This window comes from Oryx dammah, unplaced genomic scaffold (assembly GCF_014754425.2).
Source record: "Oryx dammah isolate SB20612 unplaced genomic scaffold, SCBI_Odam_1.1 HiC_scaffold_3, whole genome shotgun sequence".
Taxonomy (NCBI): domain Eukaryota; kingdom Metazoa; phylum Chordata; class Mammalia; order Artiodactyla; family Bovidae; genus Oryx; species Oryx dammah.
Genome location: NW_024070187.1, coordinates 58,837,758 through 58,856,605, shown reverse-complemented (window position 1 = coordinate 58,856,605; position 18,848 = coordinate 58,837,758). Strand labels below are relative to the sequence as shown.

At 43.1% G+C, this 18,848-nt stretch overlaps 1 protein-coding gene across 1 annotated transcript; it reads right to left on the bottom strand.

Moving 5' to 3' along the window:
- Positions 1 to 1,527: 1,527 nt before the first annotated feature.
- CHRNA9 (cholinergic receptor nicotinic alpha 9 subunit) lies at positions 1,528 to 14,434 on the bottom strand. Its single transcript, XM_040238055.1, has 5 exons — positions 14,371 to 14,434; positions 13,902 to 14,047; positions 12,833 to 12,987; positions 4,833 to 5,365; positions 1,528 to 2,089 (listed from the first exon to the last, which is right to left on the bottom strand). The coding sequence occupies exons 1-5, from the start codon at positions 14,432 to 14,434 to the stop codon at positions 1,548 to 1,550; spliced, it is 1,440 nt and encodes a 479-aa protein (XP_040093989.1). The 3' UTR covers positions 1,528 to 1,547.
- Positions 14,435 to 18,848: the final 4,414 nt, after the last annotated feature.

The window sequence follows — 18,848 nt, the reverse complement described above, 5'->3', positions numbered from 1 at the left end:
AGAGCAGAAATTCAGAATTAAGAACAAGAATCCCTCAATCAGGACTTCTCTGGTGCTCAGTGATTAAGACTTCACCTTTTAATCCTGGGGATGTAGGTTTGATCCCTGGTGAGGGAGTTAAGATCCCACCTGCCTCATGGCCAGAAAACCAAATCATAAAATAGAAACAGTATTGTAACAAATTCCATAAAGACTTTAAAAATCATCCACATCAAAAAAATCTTAAAATCTCTCAATCACTACCATTCTAAATCATGATCTGTCTCAGCCAAAAAGCAGTGTGGCTTTAGCAGACCTGGCCTATACAGGGCCAAGGGTTTATCCTCCAGCTCTACTTATCACCTAGGTGGATTCAGAGGCAGGTCACTTACACCTACCTTCCTCAGAGACAGCTTCTTCCTCTGAGAAAGGTGACTAGAAACACTGGTCCACCTAGCTCACAGAATTGTGGTGAAGATTAGCAAGGATCAGACCTGTGCATAAGATCTGGTACAATAACCACTTCAAATGTGAATCATGTAGCTTTATTATAGGTAGGAGAAAATAAATGTTTGGTGAATAACTGAATGAATGAAAAAAATCAGCCCAGTTTGCAGGTGATCTTGCTTAAACCCAAGGCTAAATGTAGGAATGACTTCATCTTTAAGGTTCGTATAAAACATAACCAACATATATGACATCATCAATACAAAGAAAGCTCTTTTCACCCACTGAGTTGCCGATCCTTAGACTTTCTTTATGTGGTGCAAAATGTTTTTATTCCATCATTTGAAATACAGCTTGAAATGCACCAGAGAAATGAGAAAGGTAACATGGAGACTTAAATTAACACTAAGGAATATATGACTATTTTCCTTTTTTAAAAGCATGTTCTAGTAGGAGCTAGGAGAAGGCAATGGCAACCCACCAGTACTCTTGCCTGGAAAATCCCATGGATGGAGGAGCCTGGTAGGCTGCAGTCCATGGGGTCACTAAGAGTAGGACACGACTGAGCGACTTCACTTTCACTTTCCACTTTCATGCACTGGAGAAGGAAATGGCAACCCACTCCAGTGTTCTTGCCGGGAGAATCCCAGAGACGGGGGAGCCTGGTGGGCTGCCGTCTATGGGGTCGCACAGATTTGGACACAACTGAAGAGACTTAGCAGCAGCAGCAGCAGCAGTAGGGAATAAGGGGGAACTCAATTTCTTTTGTTTTGCTTTAAATTTTAAACAGAATGCAGTATGCTTTGTTAACTGCATTGCTGAAGGAGAGAATAATTGTGTGATCTAGAAGCCACCTACCACTCTGGTAGGATATAACAGTGACCCTTCTCTATTTCCTCCATTGTCTTGCCCTGGAAATTTTGAACCTCCTGCTTAATTTAAACTGACAGCTATAATACTGATCTGAAGTTAAAAATAAAAAGTAAAGACAACATAACCCCTAATTTATATATATTTGTGTATCTGTGTGTAAATATGGATATAGATATTTCTGATTTGGAAGAGCATTAAAGTAGATCACAGGGACTTACAGTGATTTATTCCCACATATCAAATGCTCACTAATCTGCTCTTGCTATGATCAAAATAGTCATCACAAACACCATAATGAAAAAAATCCACATGAAAAATCGGTCTATGACTTTTGCAACCTTTTTCCATTCACTCCCCTTGGAATTGGTGGCCTTGTGGTCTTTGAGGCACTTGGCGATGTATTCAATATTCCTCGTCAACACTCTGTACCGTGCACAGTAGCTGTCCCCATCCTCCAGGTTCTCACCCTGGTACCTCAAGTCATTCTTTAAGAGTTTGTTCACTTCCTTCTTTCTGGAAGGGTCTTTATTTCTGGTTGTTTTCAGATTAGGCTCTGGAAGTTTGTCATAAACCTTCGTAAGACGGTCTCGCTCCCTGTCTTGGTCGGGGCTAAGGCAGCTCTCACCCACGTCGTAGACAAACAAGATCCTGGACATGTATTTCAGGATGACCACCCGGGCCCAGGGTGGCACTGGCCGGGCCTCGGCCCCGCAGAAGTGGATATTCATCACCATTATGGTCAAGGCAGTGGAGGCTGTGATCAAGGCCATCGTGGCTATGTAGTATTTGCCTGGGAAAATAACAGCAATCAAGTTAGCTTAAAACTGTCTTCAAGGGACTTCGCTGGTGGTTCAGCAGTTAAGAATCCATCTAGCAATGCAGGGGATGTGGTTTTTATCCCCGGTTGGGGAACTAAGATCCCACATTTAGAGAAGAAGCTAAGCTCACAAACTTCAGTTAGAAAATCCATGTGCTGCAGTGAAATATCCCACGTGCCACAGCTAAGACCCAAAGCAGCCAAATAAATAAATATATATTTAGGGGGGAAAACTGTCTTCATATTTGACTCACAAAGAAACAACTGGAAGTTGTACACATTAATGGTGACTAATATGCTGCTGCTGCTGCTGCTAAGTCTCTTCAGTCGTGTCCAACTCTGTGCGACCCCATAGACGGCAGCCCACCAGGCTCCCCCGTCTCTGGGATTCTCCCGGCAAGAACACTGGAGTGGGTTGCCATTTCCTTCTCCAATGCATGAAAGTGGAAAGTGAAAGTGGAGTCGCTCAGTCGTGTCCGACTCTTAGTGACCCCATGGACTGCAGCCTACCAGGCTCCTCCATCCATGGGATTTTCCAGGCAAGAGTACTGGAGTGGGGTGCCATCGCCTTCTCCAAACTAAATCCTATGGTGTCTTTAATTGATAACTCATCACGATAAAGAAGGATTTAGTTCAACAACAGAAAACTGTAATTCACAACACTAACGGAGGAAAAGAAAAACTCACATGATTGTCTTAACAGATGAAAACAATACATTTGATAATATTCATCATCTGTCTATTATTTGTTAAAAGCTCTGAGTAAACTAAAAATAAAATCTTTCTTAACATTGTAAAGGCTATGGGTCAAAAGCCTGGATCAAATGCTATACTTAATGCAGGAAATGTAAATACATTTCTTAAAACTGGAACTCTATTTCATAGGTGCTACAAATAACACGTTGTGACTATTAAATCTCTCAAGAAAGGTCTGTGTGCACCCTTCCTAAAAAGATACATTTCATATTATCACAAAGACAGGAAAAGTAATGCTTGTAAAATTCATGAGTCATGTTTTGAGACATCTTTCTTCAGAAACTGAGCCAGCTTCCTGTTGAATTTAGCTGGTAAAGCAGAGAGCAGGATCTGCCTATTGATCCTGCCTCAAACAGGGTTATGATTGGATGTCATCACTGTCCATCATTTCTGCCTTAGGAAAAGTAATGAAAGAACCAACATACCCTTTCCTCTTTATTAGTGGTGATGAGAAAGGAGAGCACTTTCTGTGTCTATTTCTCAAAAAGATGTGCATGAGTGCGAGTGCAAGTGTGAGTGTGAGTGTGTGTGTGAGTGTGAGTGTGTGTGTGTGTGTGTGTCTGTGTGGCTTGCTTAGAGAAACATAACAAGGAAGAAATCTCCAAACAGAGAGACCAACGTAATAACATCTGAATGTTATTCAGATGGGTAATACTACATTTAGGAGAGAAAAGGCAGTATAATATCTCTTTTATATTGGTCACTAAGTCTTTTGGTATTCTGAAATTTCCCCCTACTGATTGCTTTACAGAACTAAAAACTAGATCTAGCTTCTGATTCTTGAAAACATCTATTACAACATAAGTCATTGTGAGGCAGAGGTGGTGGATCTGGGTGTTATCCTTGGGGGCAGGAAGTAGGTATTAAAGGTATTAGGAGGGATCTCACAACAAGAGAGGTAAAGGAAAAGGAAGACAGTGATGGCAGCCACAGTCTACCCTTGGAGGAACATTTCATTATTGCAGATGTTTGAAAATGTGTTCTACTTTAGAATCACCTCAGATTCCCAAATCTTGTCCAAGACTGCTTTTTTAAAAACTTCTTTTGCTGTGAGAACCTGTATTTTTTTCTTTTTCTTTCCTTTGGCTGAACCTCATGGCATGTGGAACTTTCCTGACCAGGGATCGAACCCACACCCCTGCAGTAGAGCACAGAGTCTTAACCACTGGACCAACAGTTACCTGCACTTATAACAGTCTCCCTCATACCTATTATACCCAATAAAGGTTGAGAATTATTCTATCAAGGGTAGATGGCAGGCTTGAAAATCTAGCTCATCATTTCCATCATGTTTACCATTTTTCCCAAGAAGAAACCCCTTGTGATGTGATAAGATACTAACAGTCACTGTTTGTTCAGTCCTCACCATATGCCAGGCTCTGTGCTAAGCAATGGCACAGTGAGGTAGCAATTAGACAAATTTTGAAGATGATGAAGTAGAGACTCAAAGATTAAGTAAATTGCTTAAGGTTGATCAAGGAAGGAATGGCAAAGTCAGAGTTCAAATGCAGATTTCTTTGACTTCAAAATCAGGGCCTTAGCCTAAAAGCCAGTGGTTTTTTGACTTGAACGAAAAGCTCATCAGAATCACCCAGAAAGCTTGTGAAAACAGTTTGCAGGCTTTACCCCGACCCCAGTCAGCAGGGTGGGCCTGCAATCCTCGGGTGGGCCCTGAGGATTTGTATATCCAAATTGAGGCTGATGCTGCGGGTCCAGGGACCATACTCCAAGAACCACTGCTCTAAACCACACAGCTCTCATTCCTCTTTTGGGTAAACCTGGAGACCTCGAGCCCAGCTTTGTCTTGAACAGCCACATCACTATTCAGAGATGCCAACTGAAGACACTAAATGACCCTGTGTTGAGTTTGTAGTTGACTTAAATGTTACGAGTTTACAGGCACAGATACAGCCGCAGTCACCAGAAAGCTGCCTCAAAAGTGTAAGAGACTTTAACTCACCAATCAGAGGGACGTTTTCTGAGGCTGGCATGATCTCTGCCACCATGAGCTGAAATACAGTCATGGCCAACAGTATGGTTACTCCCAGGGAGACCTTTTCCCCAGAGGCTGCTGGGAGATAGAAACTCAAGGGAGCCAGAAAAGATATGAGGACGCATGGGATGAGGAGGTTGACGATGTAGAAGGAGGATCTCCTCTTCAGAAGGAGAGTGAAGGTCACATCCGGGTAAGGCTCAGAGCAGCAGCCGTAGGAGATCACGTTCTTCACAGCAGGCATGCCGTGCACCTCCCACTCCACATCTTCAATGAAGTCGGAGAGGTCTCCACTATCCAAGGCATTGAATATGTCCACCTGATTGCCATTGTAGGTCCAGGAGCCAAAGGTCAGGTTGCACTGCTGATTATCAAAGGGGAAGTAGGTGACGTCCACCACACAGGAGCTTTTGGTGATGGCTGGTGCATCCCAGGTGATCAGCCCGTCATACCGCAGGACCACGTTGGTGTTCACGGGCTCAGAAGATTCATCGTCAGCCCTGGAGGTCAGAGGAGGAAAATGAGAGCTGCTTACTAGGACAATTCACCAAGTTCCTTAACCCAGACAGCTCACTGCTCTTTTCCCATTACTTCAGTGTCTTGGGCAATGGGCCACCATTCTTGTTACACTGGCTTGAAAGTCCAAAATCAATTCTAATTTGCCCTTCTACTCCACCTCCTATAACTAGTTAGGGCCAAGTTCTCTTGGATTCTTCCTTTAAAGCATGTCTGCCAGACTTTCTTCGTGGTCCAGTGGTTAAGAATCCACCTGCCAATGCAGGGGACACGGGTTCAGTCCCTGGACTGGGAAGATCCTGCATGCTGCGAGGCAACTAAGCCCATGCTCCACAACCTCTGAGCCTGTGCACACGGAGCCTGTGCTCCACAGCAGAAGAAGCCACTGCAGTGAGAAGCCAGTGCACCCCAACGAGGAGTAACCTCACTCACCACAACTAAGAAAGCCCACGTGCAGCCCAGGGTGACCAAAGCTAAACAAATAAGCATCTCTGCCTATTATCCCTTCCTCTCTGTTCCCAATGCCATTCTCTTGGTCCAGGTGTAATGATTCAAACAACCAGACAAAAAGTAAACGAGGCTAAAATCTGACAGAGAGGCTCGGCTTAAATGATTTTATTAACTTTGGGCACAAGAATATTAAAGTAGCTCTTTGTTGCTGTTGGAAGAATTTTACATGTTTATTGTAGAACATCTGAAAAACACAGAGGAAAAAATTATTCATCTATAATCTAAAAGATAATTTATTCTAGATATATCTTGGTTTTCCTTTTCAACATTTATGGCTGGCATTTTGGGGGTACAAAATTTCTATTTCGCTTTGGGGAATGACTTTTCCACCACCATTGTAAGGCAGATGAAATGATGATCAAGGTACCCTAGGCTCCCCTGGCCAGGGGCTGGCTTGTGACCTGAGCTAGGTCCAACTGATTCACACTCCCTGGAGTTTAAATATTAAGCAGAGTGACCCAAAGACCAAAAAGAGTCAATCTGATAATGGAGTCCTAGAAAAATCAATTATTTAAAAATTTTTTAAAAATTCAATAGCCCCTTGTCTTGAACTATGGAGTCGTCCTAGTCTGCCCTTTCCAAGGCCTTATCAGTGATTTTTCCCCTTTAATTCAGTGAGCTGTGGCATATCCTTCCTACAAATTCCTTTTTTTGACAAGGTAGACAAAGTTAGTTTTCAATGCTTTCAGCCTTAACTGATACCTTTCTGATAATATTTAATGCATATTTTTCTGAGTGTTCCTTACAATTTTTTCCCTATAAACTATATTATGGCTAAATGTAATGTGATATGCTGGATTAGATCCTGAAACAGAAAACAGGACATTAGTGGAAAAGCTGGTGAAGTCCAAATAAAACCTGTAGTTTAGTTGTGTGCTCAGTTGTTCTGTCGTGTCCAACTCTTTGCGGCCCCATGGATTGTAATCAACCAGGCTCTTCTGCCCATGGAATTCTCCAGTCAAGAATACTGGAGTGGGTTGCCATTTCTTACAACAGGGGATCTTCTTGACGCAGAGATCAAACCTGCATCTCTTGTGTCTCCTGCAGTGACAGGCAGATTCTTTACCACTGGCACCACTAATAGTATTATATTAGTTTTGGCATATGTACTATGGTTATGTAAGACATGATGTTAAGGAAAACTGTGTGAAAAGTATACAGGAACTCTGTACCATCTTTTCAACTTTTCTGTAAAATTATCTTGAAACAAAAAAGTTAGTTTACCAAAAACAAGACTGAGACAATTTTAAAATGTAGGTGGTCATCTGTCCATAATCTTCTGCAACATTATTTTCATAGCTAAATGGTATGCAATTATACTCCTTTTTAGAGATGTGCCATAGTAATTTAACCAGCTCACTGATGTTCAGCATTATGGTTGTTTCTGTTTTTTACATTTACAAACAATGCAACATCCCTGACATCCCTGTGAACATCCTTGTCATCAAACTGTTGCATTTATCCACTGACTCTTTCCTTAGGTTAAATTGCTAGAAGATGATGTATTAGATCTAAGAACTGACATGTTTTACAAGTTTTTTCCTACTTATTAACCTTTAGGTACCACAATGCAATGGTCTGATTGTGTCCACTCTAATCAAAGCATTGCAGCTGAATTGTGGTGCTCAATTTTTAATGGAAGTCTAAAGAGGGGATCTTTAACGTGGGTCTTGTGAAGACAACAAAATGGCATTTTTGAAAATGCCAGAACCTACCCTCTGTAAAAATAAAAAGTATATATAATTAGCTATCTAAATATTGAGAACTGGAGCATCACTCACCTATCCTACCTGGTATAAGAGATCTGGGAGTCAGAGAGAATATATCTGGAGCTAGAACGATTCTATTAGTCATGGTCCTTGCAGGAAATGGATGGCACATTCAAATTAGATAGCTTGAGGAGGATTTAATAAAAGGACTCTACTTAGATAAGTACAGGGCAACCACTCTAGGGCTAGTAACAGCACAGTTATTACCATTCCTGGGCCTGAAGAAATGAAGGGAAGGTGCAATTACCAATACCTGGAGGGAAGAGCGGCAGAAGAGGGTCAGCACGATAGGAGACATGCCGCCGCGGCTGCTGCTAAGTCACGTCAGTCGCATCTGACTGTGTGCGACCCCATAGACAGCAGCCCACCAGGCTCCTCTGTCCCTGGGATTCTCCAGGCAAGAATACTGGAGTGGGTTGCCATTTCCTTCTCCAATGCATGTATGCATGCTAAGTCGCTTCAGTCGTGTCCGACTCTGTGCAACTCTACGGACAGCAGCCCACCAGGCTCCTCTGTTCACAGGATTCTCTAGGCAAGAGTACTGGAGTGGGTTGCCATTTCCTTCTCTGATAGGAGACATGCCTTCTGTCAAAGGACACAGCCAGCCAAAGATAATAACTCTAGGAAGGGAGCAAGGGAATACATGCTCCAACCTTACTTTTCTTCCTCCAGCTGCTCACAATATTTCTCATTGGGTCAACCCAACCAGAAGCAAAGGAGCCCACTGTCTGAAAACATCACCCCAGCTACTCAGGAGTTTGAAGACATTACTATTAATTGCTTCATGACCAGTACTTTGTTATATTTCCCTGGTTTCTCTGATCACATTATTTTACAGCTCAGCACTTGCAATGGTTTCCTATGGCCCACCAATGCTTCCAGATCTCCTTGAGCAGTATAAAGGCTTAAAGGGTTTTTGACAGCTCTATCCCTGACCTTCTTTCCAGGCTTTAAACTTGCTTTGCAATCTCTTTGTTGGCCATCTCCGTGTGAATGTTCCTTTGGTCTCCCAAACTGAACAGGTCTCACAATAAATCCATACCTTTTTCTCCAAGCCTGTTCCTCTTCTCCGTCCTTTACTACCAATCTCATTTTTTTTTTCTTTTTAAAGAGTTTTATTGATTGCCATACAATAAACTGCATACATTTAAAGTGTAAAATTTGAACAAATTTGACATATGTATATCCAATCTCATCTGAAAGTTTTCCTATGCTTTCTTTCATCTAAGCTACGTAAGCAGAACTTAAAGCTAAATTATAGACAAATCTTCTGATTTCAGCAGGGTACCTAATTTCTCATTAGGTCTAAAATCCAAGTATTAAACCTGTTCATTAGAATCCAACCATTAAAACTATCTCATAATAAACACACATCTGAAATTTATGTAATCCACTCTTTACCTAATTTAAAAATGTCAGGAATCCTTGCAGTCTCTTACACCAACCATTATATTGGCCACAGACCTATACTAAACAACCCCACCAGAACTTTGAGCCTCAATTTATTTATTCCTTTACTGAACTGCTAATAGCCAATATCTACTTGAGTCATTATATTGTTATAGAGCTCACTACCTCTTAGGAAAACTCACTATTCAAATTATTAGTTTTTCTTTTAATTGAATTAAAACGCAGTTTTAAAACCCTTTAACTTCTACTTGTTGTTTTGGGTTTTGTCCTCTGGAGGAATTTCCTCTTTTCCCTCCACCTTATTTTCTCTCTGATTGCCTATGATAGCCATCAAGTCTTCCTAAGGACCTCTTTCTTTCTAACTAAGCATCAAGCAATTCAACTGCTCCTCACATGAAACAGCTTCCAGGCACATCACCATCCTGCTCACTCACCCCAGGTAATCTAACCCATGGACTCAGGTACCAATGGTGAACCTAGACATTCAGCACCTTCCTGCCCAAACTATGTTTATCACACACGACTGGATCACCTGTCTTACACCCCTCTTTATTCTCCCTTCCACTACTCAGGAAGCCCACTCTGGGGTCTACAAGGTTTGGTACTGGTTTCTGAGAAGTACTGATATTATATCCGAGACCAGAAGATTCTACAGGTCCAGGAATTCAGCTAGAAGGACCAGGGTCAGGGCAACAGCTATTACTGGGGTCCCTCCTTTGCCTGATACTCTCTCTTCCATTCTCATTTCAGCTGCTCAAAGGGATGCAAATGACATCCAATCACAGCTACATTTAGGGTTGCCTCTAAATATTGATAGTAAAACTCTGATGTTACTGAGAAGGAGAATACACAGGAGAAAAGAGGATTCAAAACAGAACTGTCCATAAGAGGAGAGCAAAGAAGACTAAAGAGTTAACCCAGATGAACAGGAAAGAATTGATGAATCAGCATAGTGGGAAAGGTCTGTGTGGAAAAGTGTGGGGACCAGAACTCACACATCTTAAGGAGGCCAGTGATCCGGGCAGGGAGGGGAAGGATGGAGAATGGGGTCAAAATTTACCAAAGCCGCCACAGGTCTGTGTGAGCTCCTGAGTGATTAACCGGCTTCTCTGATAAAGGAGGTCTGGGGCAGACTTAACTTAGGTCACCGTTCCAGCTCACAGAGAAGACTTTCAATAAGAGCTGGTCACTGCTTCAGTCAATCAAAGCAAGAGGAAAAGGAGAACCAGCATTCTGTTTCTTTCAGGGAGAATTTGGAACTTACAGAATGCTGTAAGTGTTCTGTGTAAAGTATGTCCTCTGATTATTCTCCAGGAGGAGGTGATGGACATCCTGGCCAATTCTCTTGACTTCTCTGTATGTGTGTGTGTGTGTGTGCTGTGGGTGGCGGGGCACAGGGTGTGAACCATGGTAATAAAGCACCAGTACTTGGAGAAGGAAATGGCAACCCAGTCCCGTATTCTTGCCTGGAGAATCCCATGGACAGAGGGACCTGGTGGGCTACAGCCCATGGGGTCACAAAGAGTCAGACATGACTGAAAGAGACTTAGCATTTGGATGTTACCTTGTTTAGGAAGGCATACGGAAGATACCTCTGGCCACTCAGAGTGGGGAATAGGCAGCAGGATCAGAGGTATGATTCACAAGGTTGTGACCCTTGGGCAAGCTGAGTAGGGACTGAAACTAAAATCCAGGCTGCAACCAACCAGTGTGGCATCCTGAAGGGAAACTCACACCCAATAGAAGGCTGAGTTCCCTCAGAGAGTCCCCCTCTCCAAGTTGCTCCTCATTCAGCTCGCTCTGCTCAAAGAGGAATTTTCCTAACTCGGAGAGACTTGAGTTCCAGAATAAAAAGGGAGAGAGCCCCTTTGACAACAGGTGGAGCAGCTAAGCCTGAGTTGTGACAGAGTGATCTGGTTCATTCTCAAAGTGTGGCCCACGGGCCAGCAGCACTACCATCTGGAGCTCAGAGAAACACAGAACGACCAGCTCTACCCCAGACCTGCTGAATGAGAATCTGTATTGCAGCAGCCTCCTCAGGTGATTCATGCACACTTTACAATTTTAGAAACTTAAGCCTTACCTGCCCACTCACTAAGACCCCTTGCTCTCAGACCAGGAAAAGGCCAACTGGTCTTATGATCCAGCTCATCTTCCACTCTATACAAAGTCCAAAATCCATGGGCCAGCTTTTAGCTGGTCCATTCTGATTAAATCTTAATGTGCTCAGCCGCTCAGTTGTGCCTGACTCTTTGTGACCCCATGGACTGTAGCCCGCCAGGCTCCTCTGTCCGTGGAATTTTCCAGGCAAGAATACCGGAGGGGATTGCCATTTCCTACTCTAGAGGAACTTCCCAACCCAGGAATTGAACCCCTGTCTCTTGCATCTCCTGCACTGGCAGGCAGATTTACTACTGCACTGCCTGGGAAGCCCCTTAATCTTAACAGTATCATGTATTTTCCATACAGGATCATAGACAAGGAAGCACCACTGTTATGGGCTGAATTGCATCTGCAAAAAGTTCATGTGTTGAATCCTAGCCCCTGGCACTTCAGAATGCAACCTTATTTGGAACAGAGTCATTGCAGCTGTAATTAGTAGTTAAATGTATTTAAAAGAAGAGGTCATATTCTGTGGGATTATGAGTAATTTTTACTTCTGTCTTGAAACTGAAACTGAACTGAAAGTTGCTCAGTCGTGTCCAACTCTTTGCGACCCCATGAACTATACAGTTCATGGAATTCTCTAGGCCAGAATACTGGAGTGGGTAGCCTATCCCTTCTCCAGGGGATCTTCCCAACCCAGGAATCGAACCGGGGTCTCCTGCATTGCAGGCAGATTCTTTACCAACTGAGCTCTCAGGGTAATTTAGACAACTTTATCTTTTTTAAACAGTAAATCTGTAAATTTTTTGTGTTAAGAAAAGCAATAAAATTATCTTTAATTTTTAAAAAAAGACGAGGTCATATTGGTGTAGGGTGGGCATCTAATTCAATATGACTGGTGTCGTCAATGCAAGGGGAAATATGGACACAGACAATACACAGGGAACATGATGCCATGTGAAGAAGAAGGCAGAGATTTGGGGTGATGCTTGTACAAGTCAAGAGACCAAAGATTTCCAGCAACCACCCAAGAATCTAGGGCAGAAACATTGATTGATCCCTCACCGCCTCAGAAGGACTAACCTTGCCAATACCTTTATCTTATACTTCTAGCCTCCAGAACTGCAAGTCAATAGTTCCTGTGGTTTAAGCCACCCAGTTTGTAGTAATTTGTCACAGTAGCCCTAGAAAACTAACACGACTTCCAATACAGTTTCTCACCTGAAAGGGAGAATGTAGCTCTAAGATTTTTATGACCATTATTATTTTATTATCTGAGGTTTTATAATTATCAGTTCAGGATCTAGGAACATGAATTGACTTAACTTCATGCGTGTTTCAAACTTCCCTCTTCCATTATGTTTGGTGGTGGCAGTGGTGGTGGTTGATGGTGGTTTACTTGCTAAATCATGTCGTACTCTTTGTGACCCCAGGGACTGTGCCAGGCTCCTCGGTCCATGGGATCTTCCAGGCAAGAATACTGGAGTGGATTGCCATTTCCTTCTCCAGGGGATCTTCCCTACCCAGGGATTAAACCTGGGTCTGCTGCATTACACTTGGATTCTTTACCAACTGAGCCAGCAGGGAGGCCCCATTATGTTTATGTTCTGTCCAATTAACGAGTTCATTCCTGAGAAGCTACTGACTTGCACTTACTTGTTATATAGGACAATATCCGGTCTCCACACCAGGTCGCTGGGGATCCTGATGGAGTCCAGTCCATCATATTGGTCTCGATCCCACGTGAGATATGCATCATGCCAGATTTGGCGGATCCACAAATAGGCAGTCAGAATTTGGTTTCTCTCGTCCTGCACAATTAACCCAGATATAACTGTCCAGTAGACACCTCAATCAAACACACTTTGTAAAACACCTGTCTTCAAAACAGGAATTCCAAGAACACTAATCTATTTCCAATAAGTAACGAGAGTTTTTTTGAGTCTATCCCCTTGATTGACTGCCAAGGTCATATTTTTCCTGCTTGATTAGTGTTTGGAACATCAAGTGGACAAATATTTAAATCATCAGATGCATGGGTCAACTGCTCAAATTTCTCTGAAAATTGATCAACTGATGAATGATTTTTTTTTGAATGAAAAAGTCAGCAAACATCAACAATGTACAGAAGAAAAGATTTTGAAGTTTCATAACTGTGTAACTAAACACATATGAGCATTAATGTATGTCATCTTAAAACATCTTTAAAAATTAAGATAAAATTCATATTGCACGAAGCTCACCACTGTAACCATTTAAAGTGTGCAGTTCAGCGGTTTCCAGTTTATTCACAATGTCATGCAACCATCCCTATTCTCTGCTTCCAGAACATCTTGTCATCCCAAAAGAGAAATCATAAGACAATCAAGCAGTCAATCACTATTTCCCCATCATTCTCACAGCTCCTGGCAACCTAACTCCTCTTTCTGTCTTTATGGTTTTGCTGACTTTGCACATTTCATAGAAATGGAACATGTAATGTGTAACCAACTTTCTTGAGATGTTCTAAGACTGTTAATGTTCATGGAAAGACTCAGGTAATTTAGTGCAATTAATTTTGTAGAAAGTGTTCCTCCCCTGGAATTCCCTTCTATTCCCTTTTCCCTCCAGCTTGTACACAGAGCTGTTCTCATTTTCTCTCAAATTCCCAGGTAAGATATTCCCTTTAGAAAGCACTGTTAGTTTCATTCTAACCATTCAGAAGAGTCAACACTATGTTACTCACCATATCCTTAATCTGAGAAAGTGTAATCTGGAGTGTGACGTTCAGAACTTTATCTGTATCCTCTACTGGACGAAGAGCATTAGAGTAGTCTTCAAAAAGGTCATTGAACAACTTCTGAGCATATTTTCCATCTGCTGGTTCTACAGCTGCTCAAAAAGCAGGATCTGGATCAAGCTTCAGTGTTATGAGTATTTCAAGGCAAAGAGCAACAGACCAAGGACTAGCATTGGTTCTATCATCCCTATCTACCATCCTACCTATCTACCTACCTACCTACCATCAGCTAGGAACAAGCTCTGGGTCAAGCAGAGTTATTTCTCTGGCAGACCCTACAGGGTCAGCATGAGACTGTAAGAAGCTGAAATACTTCCTTATAGTTAGAGCATCTGTTCTTTTCCTGGCCCACCCAACATTCCACCAAAGAAGTGATCCCTGAGCTAAGACAGCTGCACACACACCAGCCTCTTACCTCTCAGTCTGGAGGCAGCAAAGTAAATCCAGCAAAAGGAGATGCAGGAATGGGGCCAGTTCATCTTTTCCCCTAAGTCTCTGTAAGTCCCCGGCTAGGCACTGCAGTCTTCTACTTCTCCAGCAATGGGAAGGGTCTGGGCACACAGCTGCCACTCTGTCTCTGTCTCTACACAGCAGATGGGGAGCTCAGGCTTGCCAGGCACAAAGCAAGCTTGCCAGGTCCCCTCCCCATCAGTAATCTGAGACTAGCAGCTCCAGCAGGTAAGATGCCAGGAGCCCCAGGTAGGTTAGGTCAGGCAGTGCTGCCCTGGGGGAGTTGCCCCCGTTGAGAATCCCCAGCTACCTTCACTAGGAATATCCAGACCAATCTTTCAAGGGAAGCGAGGTGGGAGCCCAACACACCTGAGATTCCACCTATGCAGACCAGGCATTTTCTACACCTGCAGTGAGTAGATTCAGTCTGAGTTCAGGGTCTAAGAAAAGCTGAACTGACGCATCCATGGGGTAGCCCATCCAGAAAGGCCCTATGCGCTTTGAGTGCCTTTTGAAGAGGGAAAGAGAAGCAGTTCCATGATCTTTGGGTTTCTTCTCTGCCTCTGCTTCTCATCACTCCTTCAGTTGTCCCACTGAGCATGGACTTTGTACGCGTTGCGTGAGTCTGCATGTGCGCATGCGTGCGCGTAGGTGGGTGGGGGGCACCAGTGGATGGGAACAGAGCATTCGCTTCCTTCCGAAGCTGCAGCAGCCCTTTGATTTGGACTAAGCAGTAGACGCGGAGAAGGCAATGGCACCCCACTCCAGTACTCTTGCCTGGAAAATCCCATGGACGGAGGAGCCTGGTGGGCTGCAGTCCATGGGGTCGCTAGGAGTTGGACACAACTGAGCGACTTCATTTTCACTTTTCACTTTCATGCATTGGAGAAGGAAATGGCAACCCACTCCAGTGTTCTTGCCTGGAGAATCCCAGAGACGGGGGATCCTGGTGGGCTGCCATCTATGGGGTCGCACAGAGTCGGACACGACTGAAGTGACTTAGCAGCAGCAGCAGCAGTAGACGACCTAGGTTTGACTGCTAGTCCAAACCGTCCTCATTATACACAGCTTTCCTGAACTAGAGATAGGGAAAATAATCCCTCTCTCCCAGGGTTAATGGGGTATTGTATGTAGAAACCGTTTGTAAATTGTAAAGCGCTAAGAGTTGGACACAACTGAGCGACTTTCACTTTCATGTAAATATTACTAATTTTCGCCTCTGATCAGCTTTGGAGATAGAGAATTTCTGCATTTACCAAGTCATCCACGGTTTACTAGCACTTAAAAAAAAAGTTCGAATGCTAAGAATGTATAAGAATGATTCATAACTAATGGTGCTTTGCATTTGAATGCTACTTATATACTCTCAGTCATTTCTCTTATGTGATCTAGTTCGGCTCACACAAAAGAATGTCAGTTTCCAATTGTCATAGTCTGTCCCTTCTCTTGCCTGGGGAAACTGCCTTGGAAAACTAAATTAAGGTCATTCGGTTGCCTGGAATAAGAGCAAGGAAATTGGATAGCTCTACTTCATCAGGTTACAGCCATCTGATGAGTCACCCTGTCCCTCTTCAGGAATATATCCTCCAAATGGAACAGACACTCAAGCCGGCAGCTAAGTGTGTTTCTTAATTGCCTGTGCCCTTGTGTTGATTGTGAAGATGTAACTTTTCTGACGCCCTTAGTCTGACTCATTCATCAGATGACACAGTTCCTGGTGCCCACGCACAGCCCTCTCTCCTAGAAAAAAAACCATCCACTCTGGAATCTTAGAGGCTGAAGGTCCTTTTGAAATGGAGTCAAGTGCCTCATTTTCACAGCAGGAAGCTGATGTCTAGAGATTCGAGTGGCTTGCCTCCAGCAGCACTTGGCCAGAGACAGAATCCAGGCCACCCACCCCTGCTCATTGTGCTCCCCACGCTAACTCAGCCTCTTCTTATGGGGAGAGATGCTCTATCTTCTGTCTTTGATGCCCCATCACTGGGAACTGCCCCCCTGAAAAAGCAATCAGTGAACACACACATGATGTTAGCTACTGCTCCAGCTGCTTGAAAGCCGCCTCAAAAGCAATCATCTTTGGTAGTCTGATTGCTTTCCATTAACTCAGTTCATTCAGTTGGTCACTTGGAGTTCTTTTAAAAAATGGTAAGAGCCCTGAAATCAGTCCTGAATATTCATTGGAAGGACTGTTGTTGAAGCTGAAACTCCAATGTTTTGGCCACCTGATGCGAAAAGCTGACTCATTTGAAAAGACCCTGATGCTGGGAAAGATTGAAGGCGGGAGGAGGAGGGGACGACAGAGGATGAGATGGTTGGATGGCATCACCGACTCAACGGACATGAGTTTGAGTAAACTCCGGGAGTTGGTGATGGACAGGGAGGCCTGGCCTGCTGCAGTTCATGGGGTCACAAAGAGTCAGACACAACTGAGCGACTGAACTGACTGAGGCTCATCTGTCAATGTTAACACAAACCAAATTAAGCCAATACGTTTGAGGGGGCAATTCTGCCTTTTAGGGCAAAGATGTTAATAACTAGAAAGCAAACTCCTCTTAAATTCATTTTAAAAACAACCACTGCAATGAGAAGCCCTTGTACTACAAGGAAGAGTCATCCCTGCTCACCACAACTAGGAAAAGCCCACGCAAAGTAAAGAAGACCCAGTTCAGTCAAAAATAAAGAAAGAAAGAAAAATTTAAAATTAAAGAAAACAACCACTAGGTGTTTGCCTCGAGACCTACACACGTTTACCCAATCACTACACTTCCATTAGCTCCAAATTACAGAGAGAGACAGAGAGGTCTTTAATGTAGTGGTCCTATAACTTGTAAGAAACTAGTGGCAGAAGTAATCCATTAAGTTCACCATTTAGAGTTCAATAAGGGTAAAAAGCAAGCAGACATAATTTAGACTGACTTTCTAAAACATACTCTCAGGCAATGAATAAACCACAGCCATCCAGAAATCTGGAACCTCCAGGGTACATCCCATTTCCTGAGAGTCCATTAACTTTGGAATAGTCTCATCTGTTAGCATATTAATTCAGATTCACAGAGCACAAAACTATTTAAGTTGGGAAGTTCATGATATTCAGGCCAGCAGTTACCTTTCCCGGATCATGGGTAGAAATTCCAAACAGCATTTCACCATGGTTTGTGTGATATCACCATCTGAGGGAGTATATTCTGGCCCTGCCCAGGGACCTACAATTCAGAAAATTTCTAGAGAGCACAAATCCTTTCAATATCTGCATCTTTTGAGAAGCAACTTGTTGTTATTCATTAGTAAAGTCACATCTGACTCTTTGTGACCCCATGAACTGCAGCACACCAGGCTTCCCTATCTTTAACTATCTCCCTGAGTTTGCTCGAACTCATGTCCATTGAGTTAGTGATGCCATCCAACCATCTCATCCTCTGTCACCCTCTTCTCTTACCCTCAGTCTTTCCCAGCATCAGGGTCTTTTCCAGTGAGTTGGCTCTTTGCATCAGGTGCCGAAGGTATTGAGAAGCAGCATTCCTTGCCAAAATAAAGTATTTCAGCCATTTCAGAGTTGCTATGAGCCAAATCCTCTTCTGTGGACAAATTTCAGGGGACTTGTCTGTTCCCAAAATATCATATTAGGATATTAGCCCTAAATCAAAATCAAGGATCTCCAGTTCTTCCTCAAGGGCTAAAGATAATATCCTGAGCCATATCCTTGAGTTGTTTTGTAGGTACTAAGCCCACCACCAGGTGGAAGACATTAACTGCATGCTGACCACAGAGGTTGGAGACAGAAGGCTGATATTGTTGACTTCTGAACTCCTACTCTGTTAGCTCACCATCAGCCAATCAGAAGAATGTTCATAAGCTGCTCAAGCACCCCAGAACTCTCACCTCTAATGATGTTTTTAAAAGTCCTTCCCTGAAAGCCACTGGGGAATTTAGGTCTTTGCGCATTATCCACCCATTCTCCTTGTTTGACACTTTGAAATGAATGCTACCCTTTTCTTCAGCACAACCTGGTGTCAGAAGACTGGCTGTGCTTTGAGTCGGGTGAGAGGACCCAAATTTGACTTGGTAACACCCTGATAACAGTGCTTAACTATAAAAAGTACTAAACAAGTGATGATGAAAGGGGAAAAATGCAACCCCAGCATTTTTAAAAAACTGAACATATAAACTATAGCCATAATTCACCTATCATCTACTCATTTCTCTCCCCTATCCCTGCCCCCTGCCCTTCTTCCTCTTTCTCTCTCTTCCAAGCTCTTGACAGACCTGATTAGAGAATAATTATTTTATCTGACACGCAATCTGCACTGTGAGTGGGAGAGTATGAGTGCGTCCATTGTCTTGTTTCCTCTTTTTTTCATTGCAGAATTAGTACTATTGTCAATCCACTGTGGAGTTCATTATTTACATATTTTGGTAACAGTCTCTTTATCTCTTTTTCAGGAT

Excerpts from the sequence above, each read along its gene's own strand:
- CHRNA9 (XM_040238055.1), bottom strand. The coding sequence starts at position 14,434 with ATGAACTGGCCCCATTCCTGCATCTCCTTTTGCTGGATTTACTTTGCT. Across the intron at positions 14,048-14,370 it reads TGCTGCCTCCAGACTGAGAG|CTGTAGAACCAGCAGATGGA; the intron begins GTAAGAGGCTGG and ends CTTTTTGAGCAG. Across the intron at positions 2,090-4,832 it reads AGAAAACGTCCCTCTGATTG|GCAAATACTACATAGCCACG; the intron begins GTGAGTTAAAGT and ends TTATTTTCCCAG.